Here is a 23,603-nt window from a genome sequence, read left to right as displayed (position 1 = left end):
TGGAGTGGTTCAAACTGCGCACCTATGCCCGACAGAGACAGAAGAACGTGCACTGCTCCTCCCCCGTACCAGGGGTGGCTGTATCCGTTCCCCATGGCAGCAGAAAAGGCAGTACCCTCCAGCCCTGCCGACGCCTCTTCCAGTCCCATGCCCAAAGTAGTAACTGTTACTCGTCTCGTCCCCTCCTCTGAGTTTCCTTTAACATTCATGGACACACACATTAGAGGTTTAACTACCACTAAAATGTGTGATGGGCAAAAATATAGTTTGAGGTTGGGTGGGCTTATCAAGATGCTGAGGGATAATGCTATTAAGAGATGTTTACATGCCAGATCCTGGTATTGGGGAAGGGAGGGGGTTGTCTGTGTCTTCACTAGAGCCACAGTGAGGCCCCTTTGTGGTATTCTTACAATGTAACTTGTGCAGGAGGGATTACTTGCTACCTTTCACCCTTCCCACATTAATTAGGGGACAGTGCCTCTCTCTAGACCCAATTTGATTTTATGTGCATTTTGGAGTTTTTTGTTTAAATATAAACAATTTACTTCCAGAATAAAGGATGGCTAAACCAAGACAGTGAATGCTCTGAATCCTGGAACCTTAACATCCCCCTTTATCCTATAATGGATTTCTTGTTCTTCAGGGTGCATTCCATGAGATAACATTAAGTGCCTATAGCCAATTTTCCCTCCTGCTTGACAGATGGGATATCAAGGCATATTTCTCATCTCTCCATTCTGGGTCTTGGTTCCACATTGGGTCCAACAGTTTTGGTCTCTGATAATTTGAGAGGTGCAAGGAGTGACCTAGATATCAGCTGTGTACATTCCCTGGCCACCACTGCTCTGTTTGTCATGTAACCTTCATGTTATGACTCTACTGCTAATAAGAAAAGGGAAAATGTAGGCCTGAGTCCTGTCAAAATATAGATGCACATTGAAGTACTGTGCTCACCAAAAAAAAATCAGTAAGTTATATGTTGAATAAAAATGTCTCATCTTCATCTTCCCCTAAGACAGTCCAAATGTTGTTAAACTGCTGTTGTAAATTTGTTGTAAATTTAAATTGGGATTTAAAAAGGAAAACCTGCTTGCTGGTCATGTTCTGCTGATGTATGTAACATCAAGAGTCAGTAGGCTGTAGAGAGGAAAGGGTGTCTTTGTGAGTCTGAGTATTCCAAGCAGCAAGAGGCAGTGCATTCAAGTGTGTGTTTGTGGGAGATTTATCTGACAGGTAGGAAAGCATAGTTAATAAAACTTTGCAGATGGGGAAACTGGGGATTCAGTGACTTGGTCACAAAGTGGAGGTGGACCTGGGAATAGAACTCGGCCGTCTTGATTTGCTCTCTACTTTAATCAATAGCTCTTCTTGATTGATTAAAATAGTTGTTTGTTATTCATAGATGTTTCCCATGGAGGGACATAATTTGTTTTCCTATGCCACCCAAGATGTGACCCTTCTTGAAACACATGACACAACCCTTAATCACCAAGGAGAGACACTTCAAAAACTGAATTTGTACTAATCCTCAGAAGAGAGTCTCCTTTGAGACTTGGCAGGTCTGGGAGTTACAGCTGGAAGGGTCTAGGGACTTTAAAAATCTGTGTATATAAACATTGACAACAGAGAGAACTTAAACTGGAGGTCTTTGTGTGAGTTGCTTAGATGGGGTGAGATCATGATTTATCAAGATCAGCTGTTTCATTTCCCACAAAAGAACTATCAAGTTTCATTCATTTGAAAAGGAGACACTCTCTTTAAAAGGCAGCTTTTAAAATAACCCTGTGATTGGTTCCTGCCTTGACCCTGTTCTGCTGGTTCCCACTCTTATTTGCAGGAGCTGTTTCCATTGGCTGAGCCACCTTGTACACTGGAGTAGGTGCTGATAGCAGTCATGGAGAAGACGTATAGAGTTAATATGCTTATAAACTGTAAACATCTACAAAAATCCAGAGGAAAGGGGCTTGGTAGGGGATGATTCTTGGCTCTTAATCCTGTCCAATCCCAAAATCCAGTGAGTCCCAGCCAGGGGCTGCTGCAGAGTGCTATGTAGTGGTTGGTCTCCGTTCTCCTTCCCCCTTGTGAATAGGAAGAAATGGGCATGGAGGTGAAGCTTCAGACCCCTCTTTAAAATGATTAATTCATTAAGGAATGTCCTTACATGTGTCTGAAAATAACATCTTACCTTGATAATTCTGAAATTATCATGTCTAATTTTTCAGGATTTATGTTGTCTGTTAGCTTTCTGTAATATTGTCATTCCCCCCCCCCCCCCCCCAAAAAAAATCCCCATATCCCCAAAATCCATAATGTAAAGCTAACTTGGTGATAAAATTGACTTATGTCAAATTGTACTGCAATGTTTGGGATGCAAGCAATGAAGAGTGGTGGTGATTTTTCTAAGTTTTCAGGATCAGGGTTGTACATAACATTATCATTAGTAACCAATCTGTGTTAAAAGACTTCTGACTTATAAATTCAGACTTTGTAATGGGTTAGTTATTAAAATCTAGTTGGGCTCAAAACTTTTGCAAACCCCACAGAAAATGTCACTCCCAAAAATTCTTATTCTGTTTTCCTGTGAAAAGGTCACACACAGTGAGACTTGTCATACTCTGAACAGCCTGCTGTATTTCTTTAAGCCAGATGGTGTGATTTGTCTCATTACATTAGTATGTGAGCAAACAAATCACCTGGGAAGAAACAGCAAGGTAGGATCCTCATTCAGACTTTTACCCCAATATTGCAAACATTAAAGATTGATGACTGTCTCTAAATAAGATTTTTAACTTGTCATTTGTTTTCTATGACCCTGCCTATTATAGATTAATTTGATAGTTTTGCTAATGGTAGTCTTAGTTCTAAATTTAAATATTACCTTTTCTGTAGGTGCAAAGGGAAATCCCAATGTGAAAGCCTTACCAAAAATCAACGAAAAATCTGAAGTGACCAAAACAAACAGTTCATCTGATCAGAGGTCTGCGGTAACACGCATTCAAAATATACCACTATCCATTACAATACTTCAGAACTGCTTGTGCTAAATTCATAACTGTCTGATAAATGTTGGAGATATGCTGACCAAATTCTGATAGCAGTTATCTATTGAACTATTTGACCACCATCTAAAAGGCTGGTTTTTTTTAAGGACTTCCCTAGAATGAGCTCTAATTTAACTTTTAACTTTAAAAATTGTAGAATAAGCTAAATTTTAGTGTGTAATGCAAGTGCAAGCTTAGTTTTGCTGTGTTTTTTTCCCAAACTTAGTGATCAATTGAATGATGAGAAAATTACAGGTATGGAAGAAAATGAAGACATCAGGGAAAAAAGCACTATGCTGTTGAGGGTATGAACCTTTTCCACTCCACCACCCTTTACTAAATCTTAATTTTTATTGGCTGGTGCTATTTGGTGGAGGGTAAGTTGTGGGGGGACAGGGGGAGGGGAGTACTTGTCTGCTGTGGGTTTACACAAGCATTACTCACAGCAAAGTCATTGTAAGTCACATGCATTTGTTTAGGGCTGAACTTGGCTTTTTTTGAACTGTGGGTTTAGGGTGACCAGACAGCAAGTGTAAAAAATTGGGACAGTGGGTGGGGGGTAATAGGAGCCTATATTTAAAAAAAAAAAAAAAAAAAAAAATCAGAACATCTGGTCAACCTATGTGGGTTGCCAGAACAAAAACTGGTGTATAACTGGTAAACATGCAGAAATACTAACTAGCTGCTATCTGACCTCGGGCAAGTCATGTCATGATTCTGCCTCAGTTTCTCCATCTGCAAAACTGGGATAATACTTATCTCAAAGCACTTCACAAAGGTGTTAACAAATCAGAAGTACTACATAATAGTTAGATAATGCCATTCCAGCAAAAAAAGCCACTTTTTCTACAACATTCTTTTTAGCTCAAACACATCTTATAAACTAAGTCCCATCACTTCTGACTGTAAAATGATTATCCTCAAATGTTACTGTAAAATTTACATGTGGGTGTTCCTTATTTACTCTCCATCAATTACTTCAATACCTAGGCCCTGATCGTGCAAACATTCAGCTTTATGGATGTGAGTAGTCCCCCTGAGTTCTACAAGACTACACCTCTACCCCGATATAATGCTGTCCTTGGGAGCCAAAAAATCTTACCGCGTTTTAGGTGAAACCGCGTTATATCGAACTTGCTTTGATCCGCCGGAGTGTGCGGCCCTGCCCTCCCCCCGGAGCACTGCTTTACCGCGTTATATCTGAATTCGTGTTATATCGGGTCGCGTTATATCGGGGTAGAGGTGTACTTACGTGCATAAAGTTACTTGTGTGTGTTTTACAGCATCAACATCATGTTTGTGGAAATCAGTTTTACTTGTAAGCAAGAGTCAACTAGAAGGTGTGTAAAAAGCAACAGAGTCCTGTGGCACCTTCTAGACTAACAGATGTATTGGAGCATAAGCTTTTGTGGGTGAATACCCACTTCATCAGACATATGCGTCTGACAAAGTGGGTATTCACCCCACGAAAGCTTATGCTCCAATACATCTGTTAGTCTAGAAGGTGCCACAGGACTCTTAGTCTGGATCTGTAAAAAGCAACAAACACAGCTACCCCTCTGATACTAGAAGGTGTGTGTTTTGTTTGTTCTCTTGCTTCATATATTTGCACTTCTTGTTTACGTAGAAATTTCCTTGATTGCAGAAGGCCTTCAATGGAAATTATATCCAAGCAAAAAATTAGGATAAAACAAACTTTTACTAACAGTAGATTCAGAACAATAAGTCGGATAGCAATTTTCCTAATGATGCATGAAAAACAGTAGGATACAACTATATTGGCTATTTGGCACTGGCAGGTTTAATTGTCAGTAAACCTAAGTGACAAATTTATTGCAAGAAAATCATTCTCAAAGCTTTTCTTTTGAATCCTTGATAACGTAAGAACAAATCTGATTACATCTCTTAATCTAGATTTGTGACTATTTTCATCTGTGTCTTCCCTTGTTAATTTTAGGAATCTCTGCATATCAGCTCTGAAAGTAAAGAAAGTTTGAGAAACAGTGAGACTACTTCAGGTGAGTACATTTTAGGCTATCAATATATAGAATACGTACAACTTTAAAAATTGGAATTAAAGGACAGTTCTATAAATATTGCTATTACAGTACAACTTAGATTTCATTTGTGCATTATTCCTGTACTAGTTCAGACTGCCCTACATTCAGAAAGTAGGGATGCTGATGAATCAGTTAACTCACACGATTAATTAAAAAAATTAATCACAGCTTTAATTGCACTGTTAAACAATAGAATACCAATTGAAACTTATTAAATATTTTTGGCTGGTTTTCTAGAGTTTCAAATATATTGATTTCAGTTATAACACAGAATACAAGTGTTGTATTATATTTTATTACAAATATTTGCACTGTAAAAATGATAAGAGTATTTTTCAATTTACCTCATACAAGTACCATAATGCAATCTCTTTATCGTGAAAGTCCAACTTACAAATGTAGATTTTTGTTGTTGTTCTATAACTGCACTCAGAACAAAACTATGTCAATCTTCAGAGCCTACAAGTCCACTCAGTCCTGCTTCTTATTCAACCAATTGCTAAGACAAACAAGTTTGTTTACATTTACAGGAGATAATGCTGCCTGCTTCTTGTTTACGTCGTCACCTGAAAGTAAGAACAGGCATTAGATAAGTTTAGCACAAGTAGTTAACACATTTCTATCTGTTTGCTCTTGTATTTAGCTGTGAGGGGTTTGAGAACCTTTTCCAGACCTGACGAAGAGCTCTGTATGACCTTGAAAGCTTGTCTTTCATCAACAGAAGGTGGCCCAATAAAAGATATTTTCCTCACCCACCTTGTCTCTTGAATATCCAGAGTCTGACATAGCTACAGCACTGCATATTACATTCAGAAAGTACATGCTGTTTGAATCCAGGTTGGGTTTCCACTTCTGTTGATTCCAACACGTGTTTAGTCAACTTTTGTTACAAAGTACTTCTGAGTGGCTAATGTATTTTACCTTCATTTATGAACAGTACTCTCCTTACAAAATCTTCAACACTTCTCAGAAAAGCCCTCTTTCTCTGTATTCTTAACTTTCCAGGAGCATATAGGAATGTAGTCCTAATGGTTATGGTTTGGCATTTTAATGATCGTTATTACTTGGCCTCTTAAGATTGGCTGTAGTTATCTGAGGTTTAGGTGGAAGAGAGGTCTACCCTCATCTATTTTGTCTAATTTTTCCCTAATCTTTCCAGTTGCAGTCTTCAGTTCAGTTATACTGTAGTCAAGTGTCCCAGGGCTTGTCTATACTTACCGCGCTGGTTTGGCGGCAGGCAATCGAACTTCTGGGTTCGATTTATCGCGTCTAGTCTGGACGCGATAAATCGAACTCAGAAGTGCTCCCCGTCGACTCCGGTAATCCTGCTCGCCGCGAGGAGTACGCGGAGTCGACGGGGGAGCCTGCCTGCCGGGTCTGGACGGCGGTAAGTTCGAACTAAGGTATGTCGACTTCAGCTACGTTATTCACGTAGCTGAAGTTGCGTACCTTAGTTCGATTTGGGGGTTTAGTGTAGACCAAGCCCCAGACAACAGTACGATGAGAGACAAACCTAAAGTGATAGAATTCTAACCCTTGAACTTGAATAATGCCTTTTGGTGAGTCTCTAAGTGTACTGAAGAAGGCCAACTGAACATAACAGGATGATCTAAGCAGGTAGCCATTATGCTGTACCCAGAGGCCATGCTAGCCCATTGGGGACCCTGCGCAGGAATATTTTTGATCCCCCCCATACATAATAGGGGGCTTCCTTGAGCTGCCTGGGGCCCTAAAAGCAATTGCTTAGTCTGCTTATGCCTAGCGCCAGCTCTGGCTATACCTAAGGGAATGGAGTCTCTTGTGTAACTAGCTTACATCTGGGAGTTAATTTATATAGAGAGGTTTTTACGTGGATAATTGATAACATGTTTAAGCTCCGTGCCAGTCTCCAAAATATGTCATTGGGAGGATTACCTAGCTACTCTAATAGATCGGTGTCCTTTGTCTAGAAGAACAGTTTTGAGTGATGGCCTGTTAATCAGGGTTATCCCAACTCTGTTGAAAAGTACCATGGGATATTCAGATTCTACCTAGACTTCCATTAGACCCCTGCCAGAAGGGATCTACTATAGATTTAGTAACTCATTTAAAGAACAGTATATATGACTACACTGGGAGCACTGCTGCAGTGTGAGCTTGTATAAGAGTTCCCTTTAAGTTGACCCTAACCTACAGGCTCTTTCTCTGGATGAATCTTGCATGAAAAGAGTTTGAGACACCTATTTCCCTTAAAGAATAAAGATTGTTTCTAGGCTTATAACATAAGCCAGGTTTCAGTTTGCACTTTTTTGTGTTAAAATGTTGTTTTTTTAAAAACTACCCATAATAATTGAAGATATTTAGCTCATTGCAGGATCAGAACTTATACCCTTACCTGATAGTCCATTGGCAATATTTCAACCATTTTTTCTCTTAAATTACAGGAATGACTCTGCCTACAGGTGTCTCTACCTTTCTACTGCACTGTTTGGACATGGATTCCAGTACAGAGTCTACTGATAGCATGAACAGTTGCCCATCACCTGAAATATTCAGGGATGAAGACAGTTTAGGTAAAACTTAATTTTCAAATTGTATTTTCAGCCTGATGTAGAAAGATATGATGGGTGTAGAAAGACACATAGATATAATTAATTATACTATTGTATATGAATATTTCACTCATTGGGTCAGAGCTCAGGATTGAGCCAGGCGGTGCTCATTGCAGGATCTACAGGGGCTCGATCCTCCAATCTAGGGGCTGACTGGCCGTATGCCTAATTTGAAGTAGTTTTAAAGGCTGGCAGAAATGGTTCCTTGGGGGCTTTAGTACTAGCTGGAGATAGCTGAGCACAGCATGCTATGGCCACATCCCCATCCTCTCCCAAAATGTGTCTGGATAGGGTGGCCTGAGCAATGCACAGTAATTAGAATAGGGTCAGGATCTAGCCCAGTGACTTAATCAGATTTCTTTTAAAGTTCATAAAGCTTAATTAGGGACTAAAACAGGTAAAGTTAGCATTTTAAAAAAAAATCAAAGGGAAAGATATTTTGAACTTTTATACACTAGAAAAACATATGCAACAAAACTTTACTTTTCTATGTATATGTACTCATTTAAAGATGTCCACTCTGACAGGTGTCAGCATAGGATAGCAGAATAAAGACACTGAACATTTAAACATGGAGCACAATATAAATGCTGAAAGATCCCCCTGGTTCTGGTGCATCCCATTCCCTATATCATAGACACTGCATGTTGCCTTGATGCGCAAAAAAATCTGTTAGACTATTAATCACACTTGGTATTCACTGTCTAGTTAAAGACTCATTCTGCCTTCCCAAAGACCAAAGCTTTAAATGGTCAAAAGTCTGATCTTTGTTTTGTGAGCACAAATCCATGTTGTTCAAGTGCTATTGGCCAGAATAAGCCTACAGATTATGCCTTTTGACAGTCTAGGCCTAATGTTTTAAATGCTTTGAGATCCTGGGTTAAAATTTGCATTTGCAGTGTACACTGACCTACTATATTGCATCAGAGAGATTTCAGCTGTTCTTATATAAAAAAACAAAAAGGAAATTATGGGTTTTTGCTTCTGCAAGGTATGTAGGGAAGCGATTGGCTGCAACAGCTGGCAGAGGACCTCACAATGCTCCCTATCTTCTTGAGCGTATGTCACCCTAAATGAGGGACTTAGTTTACAAACATCACAGGTCTACATTATAGACTAAATTTGGTAACAGAATTAACTACAGAGTGAAAGGCAACTTCCAACTGTATCTTCTGTGTTCAGACAGAAATAATTCCAATCCTGAGGAGTTTCTCAAATATAAGAATTCTACTCTCCTGGACACCAGCAAAGCAGTGACCATAGATAAGATGCCACAGCTTTCAAATCTTTCAGAGATATTGGGTAACTGCTTTTTATATTAAATTATTTCAAATGCTTATTTCACTTAATTTAAAACTAGATAGAGTTCACTCTAGAAAGATCCTGTAAATCTCTTTGCTTTAGTTAATTCATTGGAAAGGCCCTTCTGCATTGTAGTGAATAGCACCTCAAGTTTAATGTTAATATTTATAATACACTTTATATAAATATTAATATGCAGTACGATATCCTCTACCTTTCATAGCTATTTTTAAATTTAAACTTTCTTGTCTTTTAGAGCCCATATCAGAGGGTCATCAAGACCAAAACATTGGGAGGTAATCTGTAAAGCAGAGAATTTGACTTAATTTTTAATAATAAACCTACAAAACACACATGTATCCTTATTTTGTCCCGTACATGCAAATTAATGTCCTGATCTGCAAATACTTGTGCCCCTGCTTGACTTCACTCTGAGCAGCCCCAATGGCTTAAGCGGGACTGATCAATTAAGATAAGTGGGTAAGTAAGTGTTTGCAGGGTTGAGACAAATGTCTACTAAAACAAGCTACCTTCTTGGATTTTAATTGACTTCACTATACTCTACTTACATTTTTCTATGGTCTTCTGGATATATTTCACTACATAGTATTTGATTTCAGTGACTTTTTTGCTTTCTGTGGTCTTTAAAACTATGAAGGGATTTTATAATTTAATCTACTTGATTTGATAAACTAAGTATTTGACTCATTTGATCAGCTGTTTTGTCTGAAAAATTACATTAGAAAAATGTAATTGAACTCCTTTTTTGATGAAAATGAAGAGGAAAGTTTAGCTATCTGTATGATTAGTTTTCTAAATATTTTGCTGTCTAAATTTTAAGATACTTACAACAGAATTTCAATTTGTTATCAGAGAGTCACCATCAAAATGCATTAAAGATTCTTCTGACTTGATGAGTGTTTCAACAGTTGTAGCAGGTAAAATATGGCCTAAAATAGTTGTACTACTTGCAAATTAGTTGTCTATTAGATTTTTCTTTTATTCCACTTTAAACTTATTTGGATTCTGCTACCAGTTACGCTGATTCCCAAAAAGCAACAGAGGGTCCTGTGGCAAAGGTGCCACAGGACCCTCTGTTGCTTTTTACAGATTCAGACTAACACGACTACCCCTCTGAAACTTGACTGATTCCCAAAGAATTCTGTCTTACTAGATCCTCTCTAACCTAGTGACAGCCTAGCCCTCTACCATGCAGAAAACCAATAAGGAACGTTGCTATTCAAGACAGCAAGTCTTGTTAGCACAGTTAATTGGATAACTGCTTACTTTAATTTGCCACCTAATCTTCTCTGCCTTTGACTTCAGTGTGGTTTGAGAGATCTTAGCACGCACGAAGGATTATTTTCGGGAATATAGAGACTCTGAATGAATGTACTGGAAGGAAAGGGCTCATAAGAGCTAATATTGGTGGGGAAAGGGGTTTGACTTATTGGTCTTATTGGCAGGGGGGTAGGTGAGAAGCAGTTCCTTGCTTTTATTTTTGACTGTATTTAACTTCTGGCAGAGACAAGTAACACTGAGGTTAAATGCTTTTAAAAAAAATCTAAAATTACACCTCTACCCCGATATAACGCTTACCTCGGGAGACAAAAAAATCTTACCGCGTTATAGGTGAAACTGCGTTATATCGAACTTCCTTTGATCCACCGGAGTGCGCAGTCCCGTTTCTCTCTTCTCCTCCCCCCCCCTCCCCCGGAGCGCTGCTTTTCCGCATTGTATCCGAATTGTGTTTTATAGGCTTGTGTTATATCGGGGTAGAGGTGTATATAGTTCTTAAATTTCAGAAAAGAAGCTATGAAGGGCTATTAACAGTAAAATTTTGTTTTTAATAGACTTTAAGATTAGAAGGGACCATCATGATCACCTAGTCTGACAGTCTGCACATTGCAGACCACAGAACGTCACCCATCCGCTTCTGTAATAGACCCATAACCTCTGGTTGAGTTACTGACGTCCTCAATCCTGATTTAAAGACTTTGAATTATAGAAAATCCACCATTTACACTACTTTAAATTTGCAAGTGACCAGTGCCCCATGCTACAGAGGAAGGTGACCCCACACCTGGGTCTCTGCCAATCTGACCCAGGAGAAAATTCTTCCTAACCCCAAATATGGCAGTCAGTTAGACCCTGAGCATGTGGGCAAGATGCCCAGCCAGACACCTGGGAAAGAATTCTCTGTAGTAACTCAGAGCCCTCCCCATCTGGTGTCCCATCACTGGCCATTGACAATTATTTGCTGCTAGCAAATCTCTTGCTATCTATAAGCAAAACCATAGAAACTTCCATTATCTTTCATATGAAACTTACAGCCCAGGTCTCCCTATTAGAGCCAGGCTTGTGCCTGACCCATTATCTCTCTCAAAGCCTGAGCTTTGCTATGAGCAGGACGGGGAAGGGAACCTGTTTGTTAAAACCCCTTCCGTAAAGAGAACTCTATTTCATCCAGAACACCCAGGCAACTGTTATGGGAAACCAAACCCCCTCTGTATACCAGTTAATCACATACAGTGTCCAATGAAAAAGGCAATTTCTTACCTTTCCCCTATGGATAAAAAATTAAAAAAAGTTTAATTTAGCCAGGTACAGGACTGCAAAGTCTTTTATATTTTGTGAGTCCTGTTTTTTTATTTTGTTTGTGGTATTTGAAGGTGAAGGCTCCTATTAATATAATGAGTGGCTCCTGATAGCTCAAATTCTGAGTGAATTCCAACTAATTTTGCAGTTTTGACCATAGTCCAAAAAACTGCTTAATTTGGGCTGAAAATAGCAGCACAGGCAGACCCCATCAGAGGCTGCTTCCTGGCTTATACAGTGTTTGCTCCCTGCTCTGTGGTTTGTGTGCAGAGCTGGACAGCAGCAGAGGGAGCAGTAGGGAGACAGGTGAGGAGGAAAAGCATTCTAAACTTCTCCCACCAAACACTGAACCAGGAATAGAGCAAAATCAGGGAGCAAGAGAAGCAAACTCTGCATATGGATTTTGTGGCATGATCTCTGATTCTCTCTTTCAAGGGATAATTTACAATGTAGGGATGGAGAGCATCTATGCTCCTTTTCTCCAATAAAAACATTGTTTTCATCATAGGAAAACAAGTGTGCAGATTTGTGTCTATTATGGAAAAAACTCCGGATATAAAAATCAGTACATTCTCTTCATTACCTGCAAGACCAAAGAGACAGGTGAGGGTTTTAATGATTAATGTACCTTGTTGTAATTTGAGCACCCAGATATCACTAGGAGAACTAAAAAAGGTGTAATATCTTGACAGAGTCCATGTTTCCTAAATGTTTTTGAAGACAATTATTTTAGCGGGTCTTTGGAAATGGTAAGTGTAAAGAACCCGGGAGATAGTTGTATCTTTTAGGTGTTCTAGCTTGCTGACTGTTACATGGGTGCAAAGAGTTAATTCAATCCTGGGTGATTTTTGCACAACTGCAAGAATTCAAAGACAATGACATTAGACAACCCTGATTACTAGTGCTTAACTGACAATACAGGTGTAAAAACCTTTTGTTGTTCGTTGTCCCTATCCAAAGGAGGCATCTCTATCTTGGGACAGAGTGAGGGCTTTTCAGGCAAGAAACCGTAAAGAAAGTGGACACTGTTAAAAGCCTCAGCCCTGAAGCTGAGAGGCAGAGACAGTCTGCAGAGAGACTGTGAACTGGCTTCCAGAAGAAGGGGGAGCAGGTAGGGATAAGTAGGCCTACCCAAATTTGAGGGAAATTTTAAGCTTAGATAAGGCAATAAGGCATGTAGATATCTTGTTTTAACCCCTTTCACTGTGATTGCTATGTTCCTATGGATAAATAATGCTTGGCTTTGAAGAAACTGTTCCATGTCACTGCATGTACCTACTACTCACAGCTCCCAAAGGGAAGTCTATAGCAGAGTCCAAGCCCAGTTGGACCTGCTGAGGAAACATGGTTGGTAAACGGGAGTTGTAAGCAGATGACTCAACCTAAAGATCATGGGATTCCACTCTGAGAGTAGTGTAGGCACTGGGCCTGTCACTTAAAAAGGATGCCCATGGAGGGGTCACTCTGGAACCGTGGCAGTAAATAATACTAGATTTGTGTGCATTATGAGGCAGGGAGTGTGCGTGTGCAGTATCTAGTGCAACAGAACCCGGAGCCCTGATTGGATGGCTAGGTGCTACTGTGTATGTTGATCAGTTTAACTGTGCCTAATAACTTACTAGACCTAGGAGTGTGGTGTAAGGCAATGATCTGATTCTTAAGAATCGATGTATTATTGTGCTATCCTTTTGTCTGGCACTTCAGAGGCTGACAATGGGGGTTCATTTTATAATATGAAGTATAATTGTTCATCTCATTATAGCTTGATAACCAAACTGCTAATCCTAAAAACATGAAGTGCCGAAAAAAAGTAAAATTCAGCAGCCTGTTAAAGAGTGACACATCTTCATGCCATCAGCATGTATCTCCTGCAGAATGTATTTCAACTAAATCATATGAGTTGACCGCAGAAGTGCTGCCATCCAAACAACGAGACATTGAGATGGTAAGCATTTCTACTGTGCTGTTTACCCATGGAGGCTTAAAATGAGAAGAGCTCCCACAGATAAGTGAGAATTCCACTGGGCAACGATGGAAGCTGTGAAGATTGATACAAAGCTACAATCTCAAAATGACAAGTACTGTATTATCAGGCAAATGGAGTATATATTCACTTTGGCCTTGGCTACACTTACCAGCTAGTTCGACGGCTGGAAATCGAAGTTCTGGGTTCGACTTATCGCGTCTAGTCTGGACGCGATAAGTCGAACCCGGAAGTGCTTGCCGTCGACTGCGGTACTCCAGCTCGGCGAGAGGAGTACCGCGGAGTCGACGGGGGAGCCTGCCTGTCGTGTGTGGACCAAGGTAAGTTCGAACTAAGGTACTTCGACTTCAGCTACGTTATTCACGTAGCTGAAGTTGCGTACCTTAGTTCGAATTGGGGGGGGTAGTGTAGACCAAGCCTTTGAAGCAGTGAAAGTTAGGCTTACATTTACAGAGACAATAGTCTGTTTTCAGCCTTCCTTGTGCACCCAGAACTCTCACTGAAACGTAAGTGTCCTGAGTGCACAAGGCATTCAGGATCAGGCTCTATATTGCTGAAAATGAATCTGGTTAGTGCAGGTTATATTCATTGGTCTTGTGTATACTAAGCTTCTGGTTGGTTAACGTCTCCGTTCGTTCATTACCAGTGGACTGAGTGCTAGTGTAGAACATCAAGTGGCATCTTCACCACCCGCTCTGAGTAGTGTTAGAGTATGTAGTAAAGATGCCAGCAGCTGGTCTATACTAGTGCTTTGATCATTGGTAGTGCAACAGTTAGGAATTCTAACAAAAAGCTTGGTCTAGACCAGTGGTGGGCAACCTTCGGCCTACGGGCCGCATACGGCCCATCAGGATAATCCGCTGGCAGACCGTGAGACCATTTCTTTACGTTGACCATCCGTAGGCACAGCCGTCTGCAGCTCCCACTGGCCGCAGTTTGCTGTTCCCAGCCAATGGGAGCTGTGGGAAGACCTGTTGTATGGCCTTGAGGATTGTATGTCTGGTACAGCAGCAGAAATTAGGGTGGAATTCAATGGGAGCAGAGTTAGGCCAGTGCTGTGATGCTTTGGAACAAATCAGATCTGCTGCATGCAACATGTCTGTCTCAGACACTATAAGTAAGGCTAAGATTATGTCATGAAATCTGTGGCTTCCAGCGACCTCTGTGACTTTGGGGGCCCCACAACTAACCAGCCTCAGCAAGCAGCAGGGGACCCTCCTGCAACTGGCCAGCTGCCACCACTGCCAGCGACCCCTGAGCTGCCAAGCTACCGCTCCTGGCAGGGGTCACCACCGCTGGCAACCAGGGCCCCACCGCAGCTCCCAGTTACCAGCAGTGGCAGCAGACAGACCCCAGAGCTGCTCAGCGGCCATGGGCTCCCTGCAGCTCCCAGACACTTTTTCATGGCTTTTGAAAAGAAATAGGCAAAAAAGTGCATAAAATCATTTAAGTGTAGGACTGGAAGGTACCTCAGTATGTCATCTAATACAGTTCTCTGCACTCAAGGCAGGACTAAGTAGTAATTAGACCATTCCTGACAGCTGTTTGTCTAACCTATTCTTAAACATCTCCAATGATGGAGATTCCATAACCTCTCCAGGCAATTTGTTCCAGTGCTTAACTATCCTGACTTTTACGAAGTTTTTCCTAAAGTCTAACCTAAACTTAAACTTAAACTTCCCTTGCTGCAATTTAAGCCTATTGCTTCGTGTCCTGTCCTATCAGAGGTTATGGAGAACAATTTTTCACCCTCCTCCTTGTTACAATCTTTCACGTACTTAAAACTGTTATGTCCCCCTCCTCGAGTCTTCTCTTCTCCATGTTAAACAAACTCATTTTTTTCAAACTTTCCTCAGTTCCTACTTTCACTGTTAGATGTCTGATCACTACTAACCTTTTTGGTGAAAACTGAAACAAAAAAAGTTGTTAGCACTTCCACCATTTCTACATTTTTCTGTTATCTTTCCCCCTTTTCTTCATACTGAGTTTGATTCACAAAACAAAGTATGTGGGGGGGGGGAGGGAGACCCTAAAAATGACTTAACATCAGCCTCGGGCCTCCAAATGCTGGTTTTTGGATCACTTTGTATGTTGTACGCTTCCTCTTTCTTGTTCAGTATGTTTAGGCTTTTCCAACTATTAAATTCCAAAACAAACCAGAATCAGGCTTTCTGAATTATGCCTCACTCAAAACTGAAAGCCTGAATAATACATGTTCAGAGGACTTTTCACCCTCCGCAGTAAGTGGCTGCAGAATTCATATGAAGTGGAATTCATGTGGCTGCAGAAAATCAAAATAAGTCACAAGTCTGGATTTTTAAAAATGATTAGATTCTCTCAAGGGCAAAAACATGAAACTAAATTAATTCTGAAAGTTGTGGGTGGATATGAAGTGGAGTGCTTTGGCGACAAAACTAGTTGGTGTCACTGACAACTAGTACCTTCTATCTTGTTTCCTAATTCAGAATGATTTGGAGAATCCAGGGAAGAGAGAGAACTCTTATCAGACCACTAGCCAGGGAAGAAGTGTCTAATCTATCCATTGACCGTGAGGTTGAGGAGTAAACTCTCGTCCCTTTATGCTGCAGTAAACTGATTCCATGTCTTCATTTAAAGAATACAATAACAAAAGTAACATGAATGTAGGATGAACTGTAACTTGTCTTTACCTTTTTAGATCAGTTTCTTAGAATTTTAATAGAATCCCAGAATGTGCCATTTTGTACAAAGGGAATAGAATAGGACCCCAAATTACTAATGAAGGAAATTGCCAAGAGTATTTTTGATGTTTACATGCTCTTTTGTATTTCTAAACAGGAAATGAATTCTAAAGTATTGATCACAGAAAAAAATAGACAATTGCTAACAAGCACAGCATACTTTCAGCCAGAAGAATTAGAGGTGAGATGAATATACAAAACACTACTGGGTACTACCTTTTTTTTTTTAATATGGTAAAACAGTTGAAAGTGTTAAAGTTGATGGTTAATCTTTTTTTATAAATCAGGATTGTTTAGGAATAAAGTAGATGTACAATTTGTATGCCTCACTTATGCATGCAATTACCTGATTTGTGACACATTTTTAAGTTACAAACAATTGCGCAGCAAATCCAGTCAACTGTATGTTTCTTAGCATACCTACTTGTTAAAATTGAATGTTTGATTTTTAAAATGATTTTATATAGTTAAATGAACACCTTACAGCAGGGGTCGGCAACCTTTCAGAAGTGGTGTGCCAAGTCTTCATTTAGGCACTCTAATTTAAGGTTTTGCGTGCCAGTAATACATTTTAACGTTTTTAGAAGGTCTCTTTCTATAAGTCTATAATATATAACTAAACTATTGTTGCATGTAAAGTAAATAAGGTTTTTAAAATGTTTAAGAAGCTTCATTTAAAATTAAATTAAAATGCAGAGCCCCCCAGACCGGTGGCCAGGACCCTGGCAATATGAGTGCCACTGAAAATCAGCTCGCATGCCACCTTTGGTACATGTGCTATAGGATGCCTACCCTGCCTTACAGCTTTATTTGCACCAATATATTATTTCAAAAATGTTTGAAAACAAATGCCACCCATATTTAAATTGCATTTTTAAAACCTTTAATTCCTTAGATAATGCATTAGTTTTTATCTTTGTGCAGGACACATGAGAAGAATTGAGACATAAACTGCACAGTTTTAGAGAGATGCTCCTTCAATAGGAAGACTCCATAATATGGAACCAAATTATTCAGAAGGAAGATGTACTGGCTCTCTCCAGTATTGTGTTGCTATAATAATGCAGCAAGCTTTTTCTGCTGAACCTGCTTTAGAAACTCAAATGTATTAACCCTAACAAGCCGTGTGAGAGACGTATTAACGTTATTCCCATTTTACACACAAGGATACTAAATCAGAGCATAGAGATAGGTCTACACTGCAGCTGGGAGGGATATTCCCAGCCCTGATACAGACTCATGCTAGCACAAGAGGATGTTGTGGCACTGGCTGAGGCTTGGGCTAGCCGTCTGCACTCAGACCCAAAGGATTGGGTGGGTTTGAGCTCAGGAGGCTAGCCAGAGCTTCTGCTAATGCCCCAACATCCACACTGTTATTTTTTGGTGCACTACCATGAGCCCCTCTATTGCAAGTCTGTCTGCCTGCCAGGACTGGGAGACTCCTTTCCCAGCTGCAGTGTAGACATATCGCAAATGATTTGCCCAAGGCCACAAAGATTCTTCGGTGATTTGGGAGTTTGAGATTCCTAATCCTATTCTCTCCACACAGGCCATCTCTCACTTAGGCGCTAGCCCATTTGAATTCAGTTTTGTTTATTACCTTACCAGTAAATCAGCCGAATTTTAAGTACATATTACTGATCTTGCTTATATTTTGGTTGAGGTGTAGTTTAACTTGTCACCAGTGCACAAGGCCTCTTTTGGTGAAGACTTATTCCTAAATTCAACGGGTCCATATGTAAACTCAGAAGAAATTGCTCCTGCATCTTTGAGTTCAGAAGAAAAAACTATTTATCAGGTTGTAATCTTGATGTGTATATATATTTTTAATTTTTAGCCCTGGCCTAATAGTTTCATGATAGAATGTGTTAGAGTATTACAATATTACACAGTTGAACTAGAACTTAATGATAGAAATATTTAAATGCTTGACTTTAAGTGTCTCGAATTTTTTGAGAACTGTTGCTATAGTATTTCATTAAATGTACAAGAGTAATCTTAGTTTAATATTCTGTAGTAATATCCCTTGATATCTGTAATCTCTAATGACTCAATTCCTCCCTCTTTGTACAAACTCCTACTGATATCAAGAACTTCCCTTAAAGATGGTATATGAGAAGATCACTTACATGTCAATAGCTGTTATATAATTGGAGTTGCTTCACTCTTCTTTTCAGTCTCTGCATAACAAAGAAACACAAAACAAGAAATCAGATACAAAAAACAAAGAAATCTGCTCGATTATTAAAACTTCACCAGGGCTTAGGGTCTCCATGGTTCACCGAACTCCAGTAACCAGAAACACATTGCATCCCCCTGAAGGAATACCTGAAGGTAACGGAATATAGAAAATTTTCATATGTAAATGATAAATACTTGCTTGAGTGTGGGAGGTTTTTTTTTCTTTTCTTTTTTTTTTTTTTTTAAAGAAAACTACACCTCCCCCCACATCTGAGAGATGGAAAAATTATAATAAAGTGGTGCAACAGTGAAGCATTGACATTCTCCATAAGATTCATTTGGGAAGCTCAATAAAATGACACAGCTTTCCTCTTCGAAACACCTTTCACACCTGTGTAGTGAAATCACTGTGCATTATAGGTGCACAAGGACAGGAGAGGGTTCAAGAAATCTCCCCATACTCTAACTGGACCCAACCCTCCATGCAAGAGCCACAGAAAGTTGCAGTTTCTGCATTTGTTTGTCCACAGAGATTACATGTGTCCTCATGGATACTTTACACCCCAAAACGGACAGGAAGAAGGCATTAAAATTAGACTTACACAACTTATCAAGGTATTGGTCCTCTACCACGGCTTTGCTCTTCCAATGATAAGCCTCACTTACCCACCTTTCTGATGCTTCAAGTACTTCTGTACTTTGGGCCCATGCTGCCCTATGGTTGGGAATAAAACTCCATGTCAATATTTATGAAGCCGCCACCATCTCTTTTCTAAATCCTTCCTTAAAACCCATGTTTGCCATGATGTTTACAAATCATACTCTGGCATTGGTTAGGCTAGTGGCCAGCTGAGACTTTTAGTTTTCGGCTAAACTCTGCCCACTTTGTTGCATCTTCCTCCTCCATCCCATTTGTCATCTTGTATCTTGTCGAACACATAGACCATAAACTCTCTAGTGTAGGAACAGTTGTCTGTACTCTGTATGGTTCTTAGGCTCTGATCCAAGATTGGGGTTCCTAGGTGCTTCCTTTAATTCAAATAGTAATATCTCTTACAGGCATATTGTTCTGAAGATTTAAATCTGGTACTTCAGCTGCTTAATTTAATAATCTATTTAACACCCTATCTCACAAAATATGTTTTGACACAAAAATACCATAAGCATGAACTTTAGAGAATTGTGAAGATATTTATGTCGCGCAATGAGTATTTGGAAGCACTCAGTTTTGTCTAGTGTATCTTCTAAGGTGTGATAAGCTCATTGGGACCCCACACATGTTCCTTTTACCTTCTTTAGAAATTACAATGAAAGTTCTTTTTAAAAATATATTTGAGTTTAAGTAACTTAAGTCATAGCTTATTTGTACCTAATTATTATATTTCAGTGTTTGCATTTTATCTTACAGCCAGAAGGAACCATTAGACTATCTAATCTGATTTCCTGTATATCACAAGAAGTTGTATTTCACTCAGTGTATTGAGCCCTATAACTTGTTTGAATAAATCAGATCTTCCAGAAAGGCATCCAGTCTTGATTTTGAAGACTTTTAAGAGATGGAGCATTCACCACTTCCCTTGATAGTTTATTCCAACGGTTAATTGCCCTCCCTGTTAAAAAATTGTGCTTTATCTCTCATTCGAATTTGTCTGGCTTCAGCTTTCAGACACTGGTTCTTGTTTTGCCTTTTCCCTGCTAGATTAGTGCTCTTAAATAACTTATTTTCTCACCATGAAGGTACTTACACACTGTAATCAAGTCACCTCTCAGTATTTTTTCTGATAGGATGAATAATTTCCCCCTCTATGGCATTTTCTCCAGCCCGCAAACAATTTTTGTGGCTCCCTTCCCTATTTTTCAACATCCTGTTTAAAACATGAACACCAGAACTGGATGTAGTATTCTAGTATTGGTCTCACTAATACTGTAAACTTTTCATTTGCAGATTTCTTGGCATGCCCCTGGATGGCATGTGTCTACTTAGTAGTTAAGTTTAAACTCATTCTTCTAGTTTTAAGAATGTTATTTCTTTCAAGCACTTTTTCAGAAAAACTAATTACAGCTAGTTGGCCATTTGGACTATGGCATTATTTAGCTTCAACCCAGAGACGAGACACTAGCACAAAATGGCTCATGGAAGTTTTTAAATGCAAAAGATTATATTGTTTATATTTTACCATGTTACAAGAATACATAGATCATCTCTAGAACATAGGCTAAGTGCTTTTAAAAATGTGTCAAAATTATCAATAGCTACTCCTCTGTATAGATATAGGAGTATAGAGACAAGGGAGTGTTCTCTTTTCATCTTGTGCACAATGGCATTAGGAAAATGCAGAACCTATTCCAAAATAACTAGTAGTAAGTAACTAAAATAAACATTGGTTCAGAAATAATGGGACACTTGTAAAACATAATGTGATCCAATTCTAAATCAAGATGTACAAGTATTTATAAAGCATTACGAACTGTTTAGTCATATGAGCAGTAGGGGAATTCTGAGCTTCTTTGCTGTTCTAGTTTTTTGAGCTTTTTCTCATAGTAGAAACATTAGCAAGATAGTAGGCTGGGTTTGCATGTAGCCTTTAGCTTGAAATCTGAAATCAAATTCTGATCAGGTCACAAGTAGACTCGTGAAATCTTTTAAAAAATATCCACCGTCTATTATAAACTGACAGACACTTCCTTGGGGGGAAGTGGTAGAAATTAGTAGTTCTTAGCTATCTTCCAGTGGGCTTGATCCTGCAATGGACTGAGCACTCTGGCCCTAGCTCAGCAAAGACGTGCTTACCGTCAAGCATAAGAATATTCCCATTGAAGTTAAGGCTTAAAATTAACCATATGTGACTAATTGCACTGATTTCAATGGAAATATGCTTGTTTAAAATTAAGCATGTGCCTAAATTTTCCTGGATTGGGGTCAGTGTGTTCAGTATCTTGTAGAATTGAGCCTCATATGTACATTTCCCATAATACCCTACTTTCCGTGAACAGATTATTACGTTTTTCATATTGTAGCTCTGGCATGTTATAGCTCTGTTGAAATGTTTCAAATTATAAACACTGCATTAGAAAACTCGTCTTTTTTTTTTTTTTTTTTTTTTTTTGCGACTCTGTATATAAGGCTTGGAGAACTGAATGTTTAAACCTAGGTTCTCAAAAGTACTGAGCACTTAACAGCTCCTATTAACTTAAAAGTTTTAGAGACTGATATTTAACTTTACGTAATTGTTACATTTAATGCATTAAGTGAAACTAATATTTACTAAAAACTTACAGTATTGGTATTTAATCTGTCAGATTTCTAATAGCTGTACAAAAATGTTTAAATCCTATTTGTTTTTGTTCCTCTTTCTGCATACATTTTCCACTTCCCCTCTCTATATACTGTCTACTTCCACTTCATCTATTTCTGTGATCCTCCTTCACCCCCCTTTAAATTTCACTTGTGGAGGATCTGATCATAGTTCTGTAGAGTAGATGTCAATTCATTTGGGGTATATCTGTGTACAAATGGCTCCAGGTTCAGGCCTCTGGTAAGTATGTAAAAGGCAAACTTAAGGTATTAAACTCAAAATAATGTTAGCTTGCTGTAAGCATGTCTTGTTAAGCTATCAGAAACATGGATACACCTAAAGAATTCCTAGAACCATATCCTGAAATTCATTTCCATGTAACTGTCATGCACATACGTTTCTGCATGTACTGGCAATCACTGAGAAATACTTACTGTATGTAGGCTGTAGCCACTTACTAATAAGAGCAGGATCAGGACAGTATTTTTGATCTGTAACTTTTAGGGAAAATATGTCTGCAGAACAAATAGCTGCACAAATTTTAAATACTGTTATCCTGACAGTCACCAGATGGCGCAGTTGCACATAGTCTTACAAGGTCTCATTATTAGTGAGAGTACCGTTCTTTCTCTGAAGAAATACTTTTTGACATTTCTTTTTAGAGGAGTCGTGGCAAGAGGTAAGAGTTTGCTCTGTTCCTTAATCTTTCTAACTAATCAGCTCTTGAAACAGTAGCTTCCTGGGAAGCTGCTTTGGCTGAGATTTTTAAAAGGGGGATTGCCTGCATGCTGTTTGTGACCACCTCTGTCAAGGGCTGGGGTATATAATGCAAAATAAACAAGTTGTATTAAGGATATACCCAAACTTTGCATTGCCGATTTCTCCTCTAACAGGAAGCTGACCTGTAAGGTACCTGCTACCACTCAGCAGGGGGCTCACTATACATGCCAGTTATGCCACAGACTAACTAAAGAATTTGTTGGACTGATATATTTTAGAGAGGGATAATTTACACACACGATAACTTATTTTTACCCTTACATTATTTTTCAGATGTTATTACAAGTACCAAAAACTGGGTCTACAGTGACCAGGGATGAGCTCTTTGGTTTTCTTCAGGAGTCAAATGAAAGAATTAAAGGTCCCACTGTAAGGGGCAGAAGTATATGATCACGATATAGAAGAGGAGGCTCACAGAAGTGTAACTTGCATTGTATAATGTAGTCCATTATCTATAGATGTCAGTTGTTGAGGCATCATTTGAAATGGCCTGTTCATACATGCCTTGCAGGAAGTTCTTAATGATTTGTTTAAAAAAATTGTACAAATAAGTAATATTTTGACTCAGGCAGTGTTCTCTAGGATATATTCAATTAATTGAAAAAATATGCATGGAGGGCTGGGTGATTAAATTGTATTCAATAGAAACATTTGGATTGATATGTGAACTTGCTAATATTTATAAAGAAAATTATGAAAACTTTAAAACTGGTGCTGAAGTCCTGATTATTTTTTGTAGTTAAGAATAATGTTCATGAAAGTGAGAAACTTAGTGTTGATATGATCCAAGTAGACAGCTTGCACATGTACCTCAGTCCTGTTCTACAGCATCTGATATGATCATTCTGAACAGACACTAGTTAGTTTATCGTGGTGCTCTTGCCATATGGAAAAAGATCTTCTGAAGGTCTAGATGAAATACTGTATTAGAGCCTGACCTTGGAAACCCCAACTCATGCAAGTAATCCCACTGAAGTCTATCAATAGGACAAAGTAAAGGCTACTTACGTAAGAGTTTGCAGGTTGAAGCTTTAGAGCTGCAATCCTGCA

The 23,603-nt window shown here is 39.1% G+C and overlaps 1 protein-coding gene across 1 annotated transcript; it reads left to right on the top strand.

The window, feature by feature from the left end:
* Positions 1–2,531: 2,531 nt before the first annotated feature.
* Positions 2,532–23,245, top strand: MEIKIN (meiotic kinetochore factor). Its single transcript, XM_034779471.1, has 12 exons — positions 2,532–2,977; positions 3,268–3,346; positions 4,999–5,059; positions 7,525–7,653; positions 8,875–8,994; positions 9,251–9,290; positions 9,868–9,932; positions 12,101–12,195; positions 13,355–13,537; positions 16,394–16,477; positions 18,474–18,630; positions 22,827–23,245. The coding sequence occupies exons 1-12, from the start codon at positions 2,847–2,849 to the stop codon at positions 22,871–22,873; spliced, it is 1,191 nt and encodes a 396-aa protein (XP_034635362.1). The 5' UTR covers positions 2,532–2,846; the 3' UTR covers positions 22,874–23,245.
* Positions 23,246–23,603: the final 358 nt, after the last annotated feature.

This window comes from Trachemys scripta, chromosome 8 (genome assembly GCF_013100865.1).
Source record: "Trachemys scripta elegans isolate TJP31775 chromosome 8, CAS_Tse_1.0, whole genome shotgun sequence".
Classification (NCBI taxonomy): Eukaryota; Metazoa; Chordata; order Testudines; family Emydidae; genus Trachemys; species Trachemys scripta.
The sequence above is the reverse complement of the archived record's forward strand: the minus strand, read 5'-3'. Positions and strand labels throughout refer to the sequence as shown.